General features: G+C 38.0%; 1 protein-coding gene across 1 annotated transcript; it reads right to left on the bottom strand.

Moving 5' to 3' along the window:
• Positions 1–3,296: 3,296 nt before the first annotated feature.
• Positions 3,297–15,753, bottom strand: LOC128246357 (protein nemuri-like). The gene is made up of 3 exons (XM_052964544.1): positions 15,553–15,753; positions 15,020–15,105; positions 3,297–3,465 (listed from the first exon to the last, which is right to left on the bottom strand). Exons 1-3 carry the CDS (start codon positions 15,751–15,753, stop codon positions 3,297–3,299), a joined length of 456 nt encoding a protein of 151 aa, XP_052820504.1.
• Positions 15,754–17,005: the final 1,252 nt, after the last annotated feature.

The following is a 17,005-nucleotide window of genomic DNA, read 5'->3' as shown; positions in this document are numbered from 1 at the left end:
CGTCTCCCTGTATATCTCCCTGTCCGTCTCCCTGTATGTCTGTGGACAATTCAGAAATCAAACAATTGCCTAGCGTTAGAAACCCAAGTGCTTTTCTGGATTCGAACATGAAAATGGAAAATCATGTGAACAGTGTATGTAAAAATTCATTTGCACTGTTACGGAAAAAACGGTCAGATCAGACAATACCTATCGACGAATGCCACCATCTTGTTAACTCTCTTGTCACATCACGTTTGGATTATTGCAATGCTCCTCTCTATGGAATGCCAAAATGTTCAATCAACAAACTACAGTATGTGCAAAATAAGGCAGCTCGAATCATTTCCAGAACATCTACACTGTAGAACATCTAGTTATGAGCATATTACTCCCGTGTAACGAGAACTCCATTGGCTTCCAGTGCAGTGCAGGATAGAGTACAAGATTCTTACACATACTTATAAAGCAATCAATGACCAAGCACCAAAATATGTCGTAAACATGATAAAAATATACGCGCCATCCAGGAATTTAAGATCACAAAACAACTCTCTTACACTTGTGGTGCCAAACAGTCGTACAATAAGATATGGCGACAGGAACTTTCAGTCAGCAGCTGCAAGGTTGTGGAACGCGCTTTCCTCTTGGATAAAGGACTGTAAAACATTGGCATGTTCTAAAAAGGCACTCAAAACTCAGTATTTCACTGAAGTATATGGGAACTAATTATATCTGCAATATCAAGATGATATTAAACAGGCAATAATTATATAATTTTAAAACTTTATCATGTATCTAGTTATTATTTTTTAAACCATATGAATAACTTTTACAACTGTTTTTATTATTTTGTAATGTTTTATGAAATGATATTTGTTTAAACTGTTTTATCTGTTGTAATTTACAATTCGGTATTGGGGATTTATTTTAAGCATACCATATCAAGTAAGGTTATTCTGTTTTCATTTTATGTGATATGAAGTTTGTAAAGCGCTTCTGAACGTGTATTTTGAACATGGAATGAACGCTATAAATATCTAGTATATAACAATAGTAATAATAATAATAATAATAATAATAATAATAATAATAATAATAATAATAATAATAATAATGCATGATACTCCGTCAATCTAACATTTGTAACATTGTGTTATTGCTGCTGTCAAATCATTCAGATGACCATATTATCGTCATTACTTCAATTTATGAGTACTTTAAATTTTGTCTTTGTTGCGACATTAACAAAGAGTAGGTTTCTTTGTGACTTTTCATGTCTTTCCCCTAGGTGTTTAAAAGGATTTAAGAAGTCAAAACAATTTCGAATTATATAGAAGATTATTCGTTCAAAACCTCCTTATGTGATATAATTTACAGACTTGAAAATATATAATGTTCAATGTAGCAAGACTTTTTTGTCGAGTATATATTCTCATTTTTTTATGAAATCATGTCACGAACAGAATCAATGTCGCATCCAAAAATTTACCTCGTCAAATACCTTAATCAGAAAGAACTGTACATACAGCATGCGAACAAACAGTGCGTAATTACAGGTCATAACAGGTTGACACAACGGTATGTTATTTCTCAACGAAACGACATAGGAAATAAAATAAATATCATCATCAAGTTGTGATGCCTGCACACTCATTACACAAATATATAGATGGACACACAATACTCAGTGAAATGACCCTGTCAATAGAATGTCTAATATTCCAGTGTTGAAACCATTCACCGCATACCCCCCCCCCCCTCTTTCACCCACCCCTGTCCCATCCTCTCTACCGCCGTGATGCACCCACATTTACGAGGACGCCGTGCTTCTCCAGTGTTGCCACCAAAGTTTTGTACGACCGGATCTTAACGGAAAGCCATATTCTGATTTCGCAACAGGACCGCCGGCGGAACCATTGCGGGGTTATGGATGGTGAATAGTAAAGGCCGCCGTTTTACACGACTTGGTCATGTTATTAAGCCTGCTTGACATCGATGAAAAAAAACATAGTTTGTTTCTGGTAAAAAATTCAGTTCGTCCTAGCATACAGGCTGTTGGCGGGATACTATAAATCATATAGTTCGTGGCGACGTTTAAGTGGTGATATCTGCCGCATATGTTCACGCGGTGGCCCTTTGCCTCCATGTCTGTCTGTATGTGTCACTGTTTATGCACTATTCGTATTTCAAGAGTCAATTTAAGATGTACTGCCGGTATGCAAATTTAGTTAGAAACATATTTCCATTCATGGCCATGTTTTCGCACCTTTCATTGTGATGGTCAATACATTTGCACTATATGCATTGTTATTATAATAATACATTTATTTATAGAACATTTGATAATAATATAAATAGAATGAATAACAATTAACGGAAGCAGAAAAATAATACTAAATCGCTTAAATATGGCATTAAACTCATCTTTGAAAAATTGTCATTCCAGAATAGTGCTATTAAAATGTGATATTATAACATCTAGGGGTTTTTCGTTCCACTTCTATAATTTGTACTAATAACATTTCCACGGTAAGTGTAATATGAATCTACCATAAAAACCTCCAAGTTTTCTTTTATGCCAATACCCCAGGGTTTCAAATCTTGGATGAATTTGTACGGGAACTAGCGGTGCTGGTTCCCGACCCGGCTCTCAGAGCCACCGCTCGTACGTGTGGTCGTGCATGGTACGAGATCTGTCTCCTCTCTTCTGTCTTTCCCACTGGCTCTAAGAGCCACCATCGTACATACGTATGTGGTCGCGCATGTTACGAGATCTGAACTTTCTTTTTTTTGTCGACTTTCGTTAATTCTTTTTATTTCTGCCTCCCTTCCAAACACTGACTTTTTCTCTTGTATTTATCCTTTTTTTCTGTCTTAACCACCTATATCCATTCTTATTTCTCTTTAACCTTTTCTCAACCTCTTTCCCCATCTTCTGTCCTTCCTCTCCTCTCTCTTCCCCTTTTCTACCCCTTTTTCCCTCGTCTTCCCTTTAACCCCCCTATTCTACCCTTAAGCTCCCCTCTCTCTTCCCCCTCCTCTACCCTTAAACTCTCCTCCTCTTCTACCCCTCAACTCCCCCTCTCTCTTCCTCCTCTTCTACCCCTCAACTCCCCTCTCTCTTCCTCCACTTCTACCCCTCACTACCCTCTCCCTTCTTCCTCTTCTACCCCTCAACTCCCCTCTCTTTTCTACCCCTCAACTGTCTTCTACCCCATCTCTTCTCCCCCTTTTTCTCCCCCCACTCTTCTCCCTCTCTTCCCCCTTCTACCCCCCTCTCCCCTCTTCTTCCCCCTCTCTCTTCCCCCTCTCTCTTACCCCCCCTCTTCTTCCCCTCTCTTCTCCCCCTCTCTCTTCCCCTCTTCTTCCCCCTCTCTTCTCCCCCTCTCTCTTCCCCCTCTCTCTCCCCCTCTTCTTCCCCTCTCTTCTCCCCCTCTCTCTTCCCCTCTTCTTCCCCCTCTCTTCTCCCCCTCTTCTATTCTTCTATTATTGCAGACGTTACGTGACAATTATTTCTTACCTTATTAAGACAATTGGGTTAACTTCTTAGGACCATTATTAATCATTGTTTTTTTTATATTATTATTTATCACAATCTATGGAAAAATAAAGATCAGTTGAGTTAAATTATTTCTGAATAGTTTAGCATCTTTCTGTTTCAGCCAAAATTAAAATAAAATACACGTGTCTTAAACAGCATAAGGAATGCGTCAATGAAACCCGAGTATTTTTAGTTGACGTCGTAAAAATACAAGAAAAAATCATGCATGTAGATCGCCAAATAAGTTGAGAAACATATAGGAACTTGTTGTAGTGCGGCGAAACCTTCATCTACTCGACCGAACATTTGGTACTTAAAATCAATATTTTCAAAAACAATATTCAGAGCGCTTATATTTTAAGACACGTTAAACATTTTTTAGCACACTGTCCATTTTACATGCAACGTGGAAAATTTTAAAAGCACTCATACAAATTTGAAAACCATGGCCCCTAAGTGACAGCTATATTTTTCGACAATACCATATAGTCGGCCCCCTCCTACTTATATGTAACCGACATTACACTAAAGGCTGAATACACTGACTGTGTAAGCTCAATACTCTTTATTTCCACCCGAGGTGATTTAAATGTAAAACAAATGAAACGATCATACACAAAATATACAAAAACCACTAACAGATCATGAAACGAATTATAAACATAAATAAATGCATGCACTAATTCATGCTACGGTACTAGCATGATACGGAATCAGAAAACGACAGTATGGTGGTACGGATTTTTCAATCCTCTTTACCTCTTACGTCACAGGTAGTAAAACGGTATTTGCTAAAGTTATTCATATTGTGTGTAGTGTAGGTAAGATCAATGTCAATGTTAGTGTACCTTAGATGGGTTAGGATTAGGGTTTGGGTTAGGGGATCGTAATTCTATAGGGGGTCACAATTCTACGTGAGGGTCACTTTTCTACGTGTGGGGGAGTCATAATATTATGACCGGGGAGTTACTATTCTATATAAACTAATGACCGGGGGGTAACATTCGATTTTGAATGTTAAATTTCCAATGTCTTGCTAGCATTCATTTTTCAAATCCCAATGTCGAATGTCGTGCTGGCACGACATTCATTTTTGAATGTCCAATGTCGCACGACTTTCGATTTTGAATGTCAAATGTCGTGACAGCACAACGTTCGAATTGAATGTCCAATGTCCCATGTCGTGCTAGCACGAAATTCATTTTTTAAATCCAAATGTCCAATGTGGTGCTGGCACAACTTTCAATTTTAAATGTCCAATGTCAAATCGGTCGAACCAGCACAACATTCGATTTTGAACGACATTCATTTTCGAAATCCCAATGTCCAATGTCGTGCTGGCACGATATTCATTTTCGAAATCTCAATGTCCAATTTCGTGCTGGCACGATATTCATTTTTCTATATCCAATGTCCAATGTCGTGCCAGCACATTATTCGATTTTGAATGTCCAATGTCGTATGTTTAGCTAACTTCACACATCTTACTACTATACTGTTGTAGCATATTTCTCAGCTAACTGTGTGAAGTTAGCTTAAAAACAACATTCGGCAATTCGAAAGAGTAACATTTCAAATTACTGTTTTACTTTGAGCATGCGTGTTTTGTAGAAACGAGTAAAATATATTGGCTAAACTTCATATGTTGCAAACAATCTCATAGCCACCAGTAAATCACTGTGAATACGTCGGTGTGAGTCGGTGAAAGTATGCACTTGCATCTCAAAACCGGAAACGACGACCTCCTATTTTCCAAAGTATTTACTGAAAGTAAGTTGTGAATTTGGTGATATATTTTTGGTGTCTCATGATAAACTCTACTACATTCAGATTGTCTGCCGAGAGCAAGATAATGCAAAAAAAAACCGAATGCATATTGTTCCATTGTCAAATGATTCTTCTGACAAGAACATGGCCACTTAACGCTAGCTCCGCCACTTAACGGTGGTGCAAAAAATGAGCTGTCGACACTTCTGTGGTGCAACTTGCCATGTGTTTACTTCTAAAAACGTGAATGTGATATACATATATTTTTTAATAATTTTATTAAACGGAAATATATCGAAAAGAGGAGAATGTAATACCGTGTAATAACATTTTTACTGCAGACTGGCTACGATTTCGTTTCAATATTGTGGAAACTGTGGTGCCAGGAGCTTTCCTCTCGACTCGGCCTTGTGAATATTTAGAGATCTGCTAGCACGCCAAGGACACTTAATTGCTTACACACACCGTAAGAACATTCTGGCGCACGCAACTATAACTATATCTATAACTGTTATGTTAGAACTTACGCCGGAACACAACAAATCTAATAAGCACTTCTTTAAAAGGAAATATGGACGAAATAAAACAGTGGTGGCGCCGTTGTTCTAGTGGTGGCGCTGTCTAGTACCTTTTGGGACCGAATGACATACATGTTTTGACTTGTAACACATATCTTTATTTTCGAGAATAGTGTTCATTCTTGTCGGGTACGTTTTGCGCACGTGTTCATTGGAGCTGGGTTTTTTGTCCTACCGAAAATCATGCACCGATTTATGCCCGTAATATTTGTAGCATGCCCCAAAATTCATAAACATATACTATTTTCCTTATATACCTACCTACCCTATACTTAAAAAGCGTAAAATTGTATTTAAAAGCCTGACAGGATTTCTTCAATGCACTGTACTGCATGATGATATACATGTAGATCGGTATCTAAAAATGAAAGAACAATGTTGACTCTGTATAACTTAAACCAACCCACAGATAATGCCTTATAACCGTCTGTACATAACAGGATTTTCAAAGGTTAAAAAGAACGCCTTTTTCTGAAAACAAGAACAAAATAAAAACAGTTTCTTAGTAAAATGTTTAGCAGACGTTATGCTACTGAATGCGCACTATTTTCTCATCAAACGCATTTAATTTCGGAACGAATTTTGTTATTTTGTGGTTCGAACACTACCTCTAGACAGTGTCTGTTTTAAAACAATAATAAGAAAAGATATCAGGTTTCCGATCATTTACGCTCAACGACCATAGTCGAGTAAATATTTCAAGACGGTTCTACGATGCCAACATTTTCTCAGCAGACAGTGGTTATTGACACAACGCCCTAAAGTAATACTTGACAATCAGATAAAAAAAACATTTCACTTGGTAAAACATAGCATTAAAAGCAGAAATATCGATAAATTATTTTAGGCCACACCAAATTAATGTTTAGTTCCTCGGATTTTTACAGCGAGCGAGCGAAAAAAAATAAAAATAAAAGTTTGTCAGTTTTCATAAAAACCGAGGCGAGCGAAGAGCGAAAAAATATATTTTTCCTTATATTCAATAAAAATAAGAAAGATTGTTCAAAATAATTGCCCTTGAACCCATTTTAATGCCATCTTGAACTGAACCTCTAATGGACATTGGGAAAATGTCGGAATACATACTATTTATTTATCCATGTTTAGTACAAACATTATATGAATACATCTAATGTCTTATATAATTAAAAAGTACTTTAATATGACGATCATTCATAATAATAAATAACCCTGCTTTTAGTTAAAAGTTTGAAACGACTTTTATAAATCTACCTGAATCAGTTTAACATCATATGTAACTGTATTTAGACATAACTTTGGATTGATTTGGGATTTGTAAAAAATGATCACTTACACAGGCATCATCAAACATCAGACTCCATATAACATAGACTTAATTTTGTTTTTATTATCACTGGAAATGCAATGACATGTGCTTATTAAAACAAAAAGAACTAGGGTATTTTTCAGAGTACTTTTTTGGGTTATTGAGATGTTTTTATGCACCAGCCAATTGTGTATGCCCCCCCCCCCCCCCAGGTCCGGAATAGCGGGGACTTTGACTTCCGGTTTCTCAAAACCTGGGTAAAATACCCGACTGCAGGGACACACTGCTGGTAAAATCCCTGCCAAATGGCCCCGCAACCCCGAATACCTATGTGAGGCCCACTCCTGTCTATCTTCAATATGAAGACAAAACCACTTTCAATAGGCACTGCGGGGCCACCTGAAAGGTAAAAACACAGCCCATTGCCTCTGCTGTCCCCGGTATACCCTTGGAACAAGGGCGAGGGGTGGGCGGGGCAGTGGTTACAATTGACAAGTATATTACAATCCCGGATAAGCTGCAAATAAAAACAAAATATAAGGTGATAAACTTAGCCGCTTACTTATGTTGAGGTATATCCAGACCAGTGTTTATATCGCTATTTGTGAAAAGATATTTGTTCATAACTGTTGTTTTGTCAGAATTTGATCAAAAATGAGCTTGATACATCAATTTGGACCAAACAATGACTCATGTTTCAGTTAAGTTGACCTGTCTGATTTCCATTCAAAACGAGTCACTAATTACGCAATATAATCGCTACCAGTCTTAGATACACATGCTTTATTGCATAATGATTGCTTTAAATAATGATCCTTTAGTGCATGAGACGATCAACAATGAGTTCAAGCATGCTTTAAACAAATTTATTGTAAAAAATAAGATTTAATTTTCAAACTTCGAGCCACATTGTTTATACCGGAAGCCGCCATTTTGATTGAAGTTATTGAAACCCATGCTAAACCGATCGATATACAGTATAAAAACACTACGCATCGGTAATTTCCCTTTACAAAAACACGAAAACTAGCGTAGAAAAATTATACTTAATTATTTTTAGCCTTTAAATAAATTAATACCTGAAAAAAATCTACTTGGCGATCAAAATGGAGGTGCGGGCGCACAAAAAAAGTAAAAATATTTTTTTTACATTTTCAAAAAAATAGGAGCGGTAAATCCGCGGAACGAAATATCAATTTGGTGTGGCCTTATCATTATTAAAAGAATGCAATGTATGATTCAGGTAAAAATGAGTAAAGTTTATAGAAAATCTCGGGGACATAATTTGAAAAAAAAAATGGTTAAACAGCTGCTTCATATGATCGATTGAGGCTACATACTAATTATCGAAAGTAATGGCCTTGTGGTTTGGAGAAGAATATTTTCAAAGTTGATCTATACAAATATATAGAAAACCAGGTAGCCCTTTTGAGGGGCCACTTTTGACCCCAGGAATGTTATTGAACAACCTTGGTAGAGTACATCTACAAGAAGTTGCATACCAAATACCAAGGGTCTGGGCCTTGCGGTTTCAGATATGAAGATTTTAAAAGTTTGAATATGTTGACACTGGACACCGGGTAAAGGAAGATCAGAATAGCTCACCTTATTATAAAACAAGGAGCTATGAATTTTAAGTTTTAAACCTATATATTGACAACGATTGTGAAACAAGTTATTACAACATTATACTGGTTGGCCCGATTTTACACGAAAGTTGTGGGGGAAACCCGGGTACCCGGAGGAAACCCACTTGTCGGGCTTGGTGAACACAAAGCAGACTCACATGCGCCCAGGCCGGGTATCGAACCCGGTCGCCTAGGTGAGAAGCGAGTGTGATAACCACTGCGCTTACCGAACAATGAGCTTAAATGTGTAAAATACTTTAACAATAATCAACGTGGGTTATATGTTCGCATGCTTTGTACTTTCATTCCACGCATTAATAATTTCATGTGCATGCCTAAAGCATAATAGGCATATATGATTAACGGTTTAGACATGTATATTTTATTTCAATATGTGAGCAGCTGTGGTAAGGAAATAGTTAGAAATTTTTTCTTCATCGTAATTGTATTCAAGGTATACATCAATAAATACAAAGTCTTGGCCATTCTTGTATAGTCTTCAGTAGCCGCCCCGAAAGGTGTTTGAACATCCTTTTCGGCTGTCACAGTTACACGATCCTCCAACATGTCATACCGATAGAAGACGTTAACAATTGATACCAGTAGCTTACTTGCTTGGGACTTGGTTTAAATGGTACCGTTACATTTTGAGCGCTCAGTATTTACCCATTAAAAGTGTATCACATGTGTGGGTACTTTACATCAGGTACGGTTTATCAAAAAGACCTAGAGCAACAGCTTTTTCAGAACCGTGATTCAATACTTCTGATATCTGATTTGACTGCAATTGTGGGAACTCAAATCGTGATGGCGTCTCAACTGGTCAAGTCATACCTCAGTACATTGGTGGGGAGATACCTTCATTAACTCTTCATAAACAAACAATTATACCATACAATGGGTTAAATCGGGTTAGACACCATCCAAGTTATACTCAGATTTACAGAACCATTACATAAACATTCTCAAATGTCAGCTTGTGCAAAAGGTTTATTTGAGCATAAGCATAAATTTAACAATAATTACAAACATTTTGCAATAAAATACCGAAAAAAAATACATAATTAAGTCTAGATTTGAGATTCTCACATGTTCATGCAACTTATAATCAAGAATAATATTGTTAAAACAAGAAATCTAAACAAATTGCTAATTAGAAAATTGTTTTTAAACCGGAAAATGGTATGTAAGTATTGACAGAACTCGTATCTCCTTAAAATATTTACAAAATTCAGTCCATACTCTTTCAAATGCATAACATTCATGCACAAGTCAATTGTAACCACGGCCCCAAGGTATCTGGACCTTTGACTTTCCGGTTCAGCTTATCCCTGGTAAAAGTTCTGTGGGGAAAAACTGCTGGTAAAATCCCCGCCATATGCTCACGCACCCCGGGGACATCCGAGGTAAGGTCCATTCCCTCCAGGACTAATAATAGGGGTTTTGTTCCTTAATATTTTTTATTGGCAAAAGTAAATTAAAGATTCAAACCACTTTTTAGGTTTGTCATACTGTATCGATTCAACCACTGTGACATACGTGTTTAAGAAATCCCGATGCTCTTTTAACAAAACCACCAAAAAGCCCTCATCATTGTGATATCAAAAAAGTATAGAGTCATACTTTCATTTTATAATGATGTCCGTTCTTTTGCTCTAGCTCGGAAGAGTCATTGGCTCTTTCTTATATACAGCTCCTAAAAGAGCTGGAGCCACTGTTTCGCATCCATGGCTCAGTGACTTCACGAAGGAATGTCCATCTTAATCGTTCTGTACTCGTGCATTCCTACACGAGATTAACTTCCTCGACTAGTAAACACATTTGCAATTCGACGACATTGCATGTTTTATACGAACGATGCAATTAGTTCCATCTGCTTTTCAGCATTTTTTTCGAATACCTTGTATATAATAGCGGAAGCTAATGTTGGGTGTAGTACTCGGAAATAATTAAAGCCCTCATCCCACAAAGTTCTATATGACCACAGCTATGTTTCTTTTGTGACGACTAGGTGTTTTACAAGATGTTTTTTTTCATTCGTAACTACTAGAAATTGACCTTGGATTAAAAAGTATGTTGTTAATAAAGCTATGGAGACCGAATGTACATAGCATGTTGCATATATCGGGAACAACCCAAGATTAACACTGAGATTCTTCAGATAGACTTTGTTGCGACAGTTACAAAGAAAGGGCATCTTTCTCCTGTTTAAGAGGGGGAAAAACGTCATTTACAGTGAATTATTTTCGAATTTGGTAGTAGTTTTGTTTAATACAAGTGTAAATCGGACTTTAAATTATAGTTTTCCATTTTATATCATGTCACAAGGCGAGCATATATATACATTTAGCGTGAAATCAATCGACGAAAAGAATCAATGCCGTACCCAATAATTGACCCCGTCTGTTAGGCGCAGAATGAAAAACAATATAGAGTCATGATTAAAGGCTCGCGCAATCATAACACAAACATATCGATGGACGCACACTGATCAATGTACTAAACCTGTGCTTCAATCGTTATAGTGTCTAATTAACCAGTGGTGAAATCATTCCCAAAAGCGCAAAGCCCGCCCCCCTCCCTCAATCTACCGCCGTTTAAGTTTCACATACGATAAAACTGGAACGCCGTTCTTCTCTATGGTAACTACCGGATATTTGTTTATACCAGATCTTCACGAAAAACATTAATTTCCGGTGCAGCGACAGAACCGCCACATCCGTTTGTACCTTTCCAGAGTAGGGTGGTAAATGGGGATGGCCGAAGTATAACACAACTTGTTAATGTTATTAGGCCCACTAGACGTCGATGAAACAAGAAAAAAAAAGGTTTTGGTTTGTAGTAACGAATAATACAAATAATACGATCAGGACATTTCCTTATTAATATCATTTCCGTTGTAGTCCATTTATTTTCCAACAAATAAAAACAATAAAAATAAATTTTCTATCAAACCGTGACACTTTATACAAAAACACGAATACAACGGTGCCTTAGAAACTAAGAAATGTGTGTGACTTTATTGTGAGGGTTCTCAACTGAATTGTCTGACGAATTAGATGTCTGTGGACACGAGATATGTTCCTTTTGAAACAATAATGTGTTTAAGAAACGTTGTATAAATATACTGATGGCGGACAGCCCCCCCCCCCCCCCCCCCAGCATCAACTGTCGTCGAGTTGAATACATATTGCGTGATGTGCACTAAAGTGTCGCACAGAGTTTGTCACCGCATACAGACCATCCGCGAACTGTATGCGGGGCACTGTAACGTAAACAGACTATCCGCGAACGTATTCGGGGCACTGTAACGCATACAGACCATCCGTGAACTGTATGCGGGGCACTGTAACGTAAACAGACCATCCGCGAACTTTATTCGGGGCACTGTAACGCATACAGACCATCCGCGAACTATATTCGGGGCACTGTAACGTAAACAGACCATCAGCGAACTATATTCGGGGCACTGTAACGCATACAGACCATCCGCGAACTGTATTCGGGGCACTGTTACGCACACAGACCATCCGCGAACTGTTTGCGGGGCACTGTAACGCATACAAACCATCCGCGAACTGTATGCGGGGCACTGTAACGTAAACAGACCATCCGCGAACTATATGCGGGGCACTGTAACGCATACAGACCATCCGCGAACTACTTGCGGGGCACTGTAACGCATACAGACCATCCGCGAACTACATGCAGGGCACTGTAAAGCATACAGACCATCCGCGAACTACATGCGGGGCACTGTAAAGCATACAGACCATCCGCGAACTACATGCAGGGCACTGTAACGCATACAGACACTAACGTATACAGACCATCCGCGAACTGTATGCGGGACAATCCGCGAACTACATGCGGGGCACTCTAACGTATACAGACCATCCGTGAACTACATGCGGGGCACTGTAACGTATACAGACAATCCGCGAACTACATGCGGGGCACTGTAACGTATACAGACAATCCGCGAACTACATGCGGGGCACTGTAACGTATACAGACAATCCGCGAACTACCTGCGGGGCACTGTAACGTATACAGATCATCCGCGAACTACCTGCGGGGCACTGTAACGTATACAGATCATCCGCGAACTACATGCGTGGCACTGTAACGTATACAGATCATCCGCGAACTACATGCGGGGCACTGTAACGTATACAGACCATCCGCGAACTACATGCGGGGCACTGTAACGTATACAGACAATCCGCGAACTACATGCGGGGCACTGTAACGTATACAGACAATCCGCGATCTACATGCGGGGCACTGTAACGTATACAGACAATCCGCGAACTACATGCGGGGCACTGTAACGCATACAGACAATCCGCGAACTACATGCGAGGCACTGTAACGTATACACACAATTCGCGAACTACATGCGAGGCACTGTAACGTATACAGACAATCCGCGAACTGCATGCGGGGCACTGTAACGTACACAGACCATCCGCGAACTACATGCGGGGCACTGTAACGTACACAGACCATCCGCGAACTACATGCAGGGCACTGTAACGTATACAGACCATCCGCGAACTGTACGCGGGGCACTGTAGATTATACAGACCATCCGCGAACTGTATTCGGGGCACTGTACATATAACCGCATATACGAAGAAAAGTCCGGACTGCGAAACTTGAACTTTCACAAAGACAACGCTCCTGCACTTCGGACTGAAGACATATAACTAACAATAATTTTTTTTTTTTTTTTTTGGGGGGGGGGGAATAAAAGACTGCATTATCCACCGTATAGTCCCGACCTAGCGTCTTTGATCTTTTGTGTATTTCCATGATTAAAGGCTGACTTACGAGGTCGCAGATTTGAATCTAAAGAAGAAATAAAATTTGCCGTCAGGTCGGCGGTAAGCAGCTACGAAAAGTGGTGGTACGCAGACATTTTTAATAAGCGGGTAGATTGACACAGAAAATGTATTGAATAATAAGGGAAATATACTTCGAAAAACATTGACTAGCATACAAGCGCCTACAGTGACGTAATTTCATTAGTGAACGTTAACAGTAAACGTCATTTCCGTACGAAGTGATCCGTACAGTCTGAGTTATGTTTATTTGCTATGTTAAAATTGAATGTTTAATGTGTTATTAAAAAGTAATATATGTACAGTCAGGTAGAATATAGTTTTTGCTTTAGTTGGATGCAATTTTATTTTTTCTATTCCAAAAACTGACAACAAAAAACTGACAACAGTACAAAGGCGGTCCGGGAATTTTTAGACTGCACCTCGTAGTTCGTGGCGACCTAAATTATCTGCAGCATTTGTTCACGCGTAGTGTATGCGGCCGCCTGGTGCCTCCTTATTGCGTTTATACGGCTCTGTTTCAGCACCTTTAATATTTCAAGAATCAATTTTTCATAAAATGCCGGGTTGCAACTCCAGTAAGAAACGTTTTTTTTCATTCATAGCGATTTTTCGCACCTTTCATTGTGATGGCCAAAGACGTTACTACAGATCATTGTATATAATAATACATTTAATTTATTAATAAAATATATTATAATTATACAAAAAGATTGAATGAGCAAAAAACGGAAGGCAGAAAAATAATGCTAAATCGCCTAAAGGAGGCAATTTTTGTAGAATTGTCATTCCAGATAAGAGCTCTTTAAATATGAGTTTATAACAAAAAGGTTTTCATCGTACCGGTACTGCGTGAATATATACAAATAGTATTTCCACGGAATGTGCAATATAAAACAGCCATATAAACCTCCAAGTTTTGGAAAATGACAATTCCCAAGGATTTCATATCTTGAGCAAATTTATACGGGAACTAGCGGTGCTGGTTCTCGACCCGGCTCTCAGAGCCACCGCTCGTACGTGTGGTCGTGCATGGTACGAGATCTGTCTCCTCTCTACTGTCTTTCCTTCTGGCTCTTAGAGCCACCATCGTAAATGCGTATGTGGTCGCGCATGTTTCGAGATCTGTCAAATCTTGATTACTAACTCAGACAGCTCCCCCCCTTTCCCCAACAATTTCTCTCCCCTTTACTCGCTCTCGTATTTTATCTCCGATAGTCTACCCTTCACATTTCCTCTCTCCTCACAATATGTTACTCAATCTCTTCTTCAGCCTTCTTCTTAAACACTCTTCTTCCCCTAACACTTCACACTTTCTTCATTCCGCCTGTATCATTTTCATTCTCCCACTATTTCTTTACCTCTCTCTCTCTCTCCATCTTTCTTACCCCTCTCCCATTTCGATCCCCTCGCTGTCCTCTGCCCTCTCTTTTCCCGCTATTTTCCCCTCCAGATTTCTTTCTCCAACCTTTCTCTTAATATAATATTTATTACATTTTTTATGATCATATTTATGATTTAACAAAAAAATAGGTACCGGCGGAAAAACGTTGTGTAAGAATGTGACCTGAAAATGTTACAACTCATATTTTTGTAGCCTGTATATCTAAGGAGTCCGCTTTTACTGTAAAGACATTGCAGCAAAAGATGTTTAATATAATAAGTACGTCCCTATTTTAAAACTTAAGTAAAATTTTCATTACTAATCTTTACTTAAAAATCAATTCAATTTTTAAAAATATGCAATATTATGTTTGTCTTATGCACGTGCTTTGAATGAATGGAGGTTTACCTACAATGAGTGCGTTTTTTAAAGATTAATTTAACTTAAATCGAATACACAGTATATTCAATAAACAATAGAGGAAAACTTGACCTGTTGGATAGTAAACAAGTGCTCGTCTGTTTTAGCACTATTCACTTTCCGGAGTGCGAAGCCTAGCTGTTGCTCCTTGTCGATGTTGTTCGCCATGTCTAGTTGTTGCTTCGTGTCCATGTTGTTCGCCATGTCTAGTTGTTGCTCCGTGTTCATATTGTTCGCCATTTCTAGTTGTTTCCCCGTGTCCGTGTTGTTTGTTATGCCACAGTTGTTGCTCCGTGCCAATGTTGTTCGCCATGCCATAGTTGTTGCTTTATGTTAATTTTGAAAATAACAATTCTAGGAAACTCTCGTCTTTTTTATATACAACTTTGTATGATTATTCAGTTAACTATAGTGAGCTAGTATTGAAAAGAAAAGTTCCATGGGTCCACCATCTAAAATGTATCTGAAGTAAATGTGGGATAAACGAAAATGGCGGAAGGCAACGGTTAAGCAGACGTTAAAATATCTGTTTATAAATAAATGGTTTAGTCTAAATGAAACACCCAAGTACAAAACGATTTACAGAAAATTGTAAACGAAATTCGGCATTGAGCTATGCATCTTAAATCATCCGACTAAAAACTCACAATTTATAGTTAATTTCAGAACCATAGACTCCTAATTGAAATTGGTAGCTGGAAAAGAACGCGACTAAATGCAGATTTTGTAGGAATTGTGATAGAGTATGTGATAAATTCCAATATCTTTTTGAATGTAATATTTTTTTATGAAGAACGGAAGAAATATCTTAAGCCATACTTTAACAGATACCCGAATGTTTTTAAACTAGAGTAACGTATGCATACCCGGAATAAAAGACAGTAGTTTTATTTAAAACAATATAGTTGTATGACATGCCTGTTGAATATATTCAAAACTTGAGCCATTGTGTTTATACTTGCTATAATATCATTGACTCTCCATTAATTAATTAATTAATTAATTAATCGATCGCTCGCTCGCTCGTTCGTTCGTTCGTTCGTCCGTCCGTCCGTCCGTCCGTCCGTTCATTCATTCATTCATTCATTTATTCGTTCATTCATTTACTTATTTACTTATTTACTTATTTACTTATTCATTCACTTATTTACTTATTCATTTGTGTACGTGACAAGTATTTAACTAAATTGATAACACTGGCAATTTACTATTTATAGAATATATTATCAGAAGCTATCAAGTACATATATATATATATATATATATATATATACATACGTTCGCCTTTGTGATATTCATCATAATTATGATATTTCCTCATTCATCCATGTTTGTATTGGAATGAGTGAACTAAGGCAAACTTGACTCAACTTGATAAAACATAAAAATAATTACTAAAAGAATACCCTTTTCATATTTATCCGCGATGATTCGCGATCCGAACAAATCCGAAGATGTTGAATTCATCAGAAAATATTTGCAATTGCCGAAAGGTTGTTCTTGAAGGAAAGGAAGTTGAGGTGTAAATATTAGGGATGCAAACGAATATTCGAATATTCGATCGAACGTT

Source organism: Mya arenaria, chromosome 9, assembly GCF_026914265.1.
Source record: "Mya arenaria isolate MELC-2E11 chromosome 9, ASM2691426v1".
Classification (NCBI taxonomy): Eukaryota; Metazoa; Mollusca; class Bivalvia; order Myida; family Myidae; genus Mya; species Mya arenaria.
This window is presented reverse-complemented; position numbering and strand designations above follow the sequence as displayed.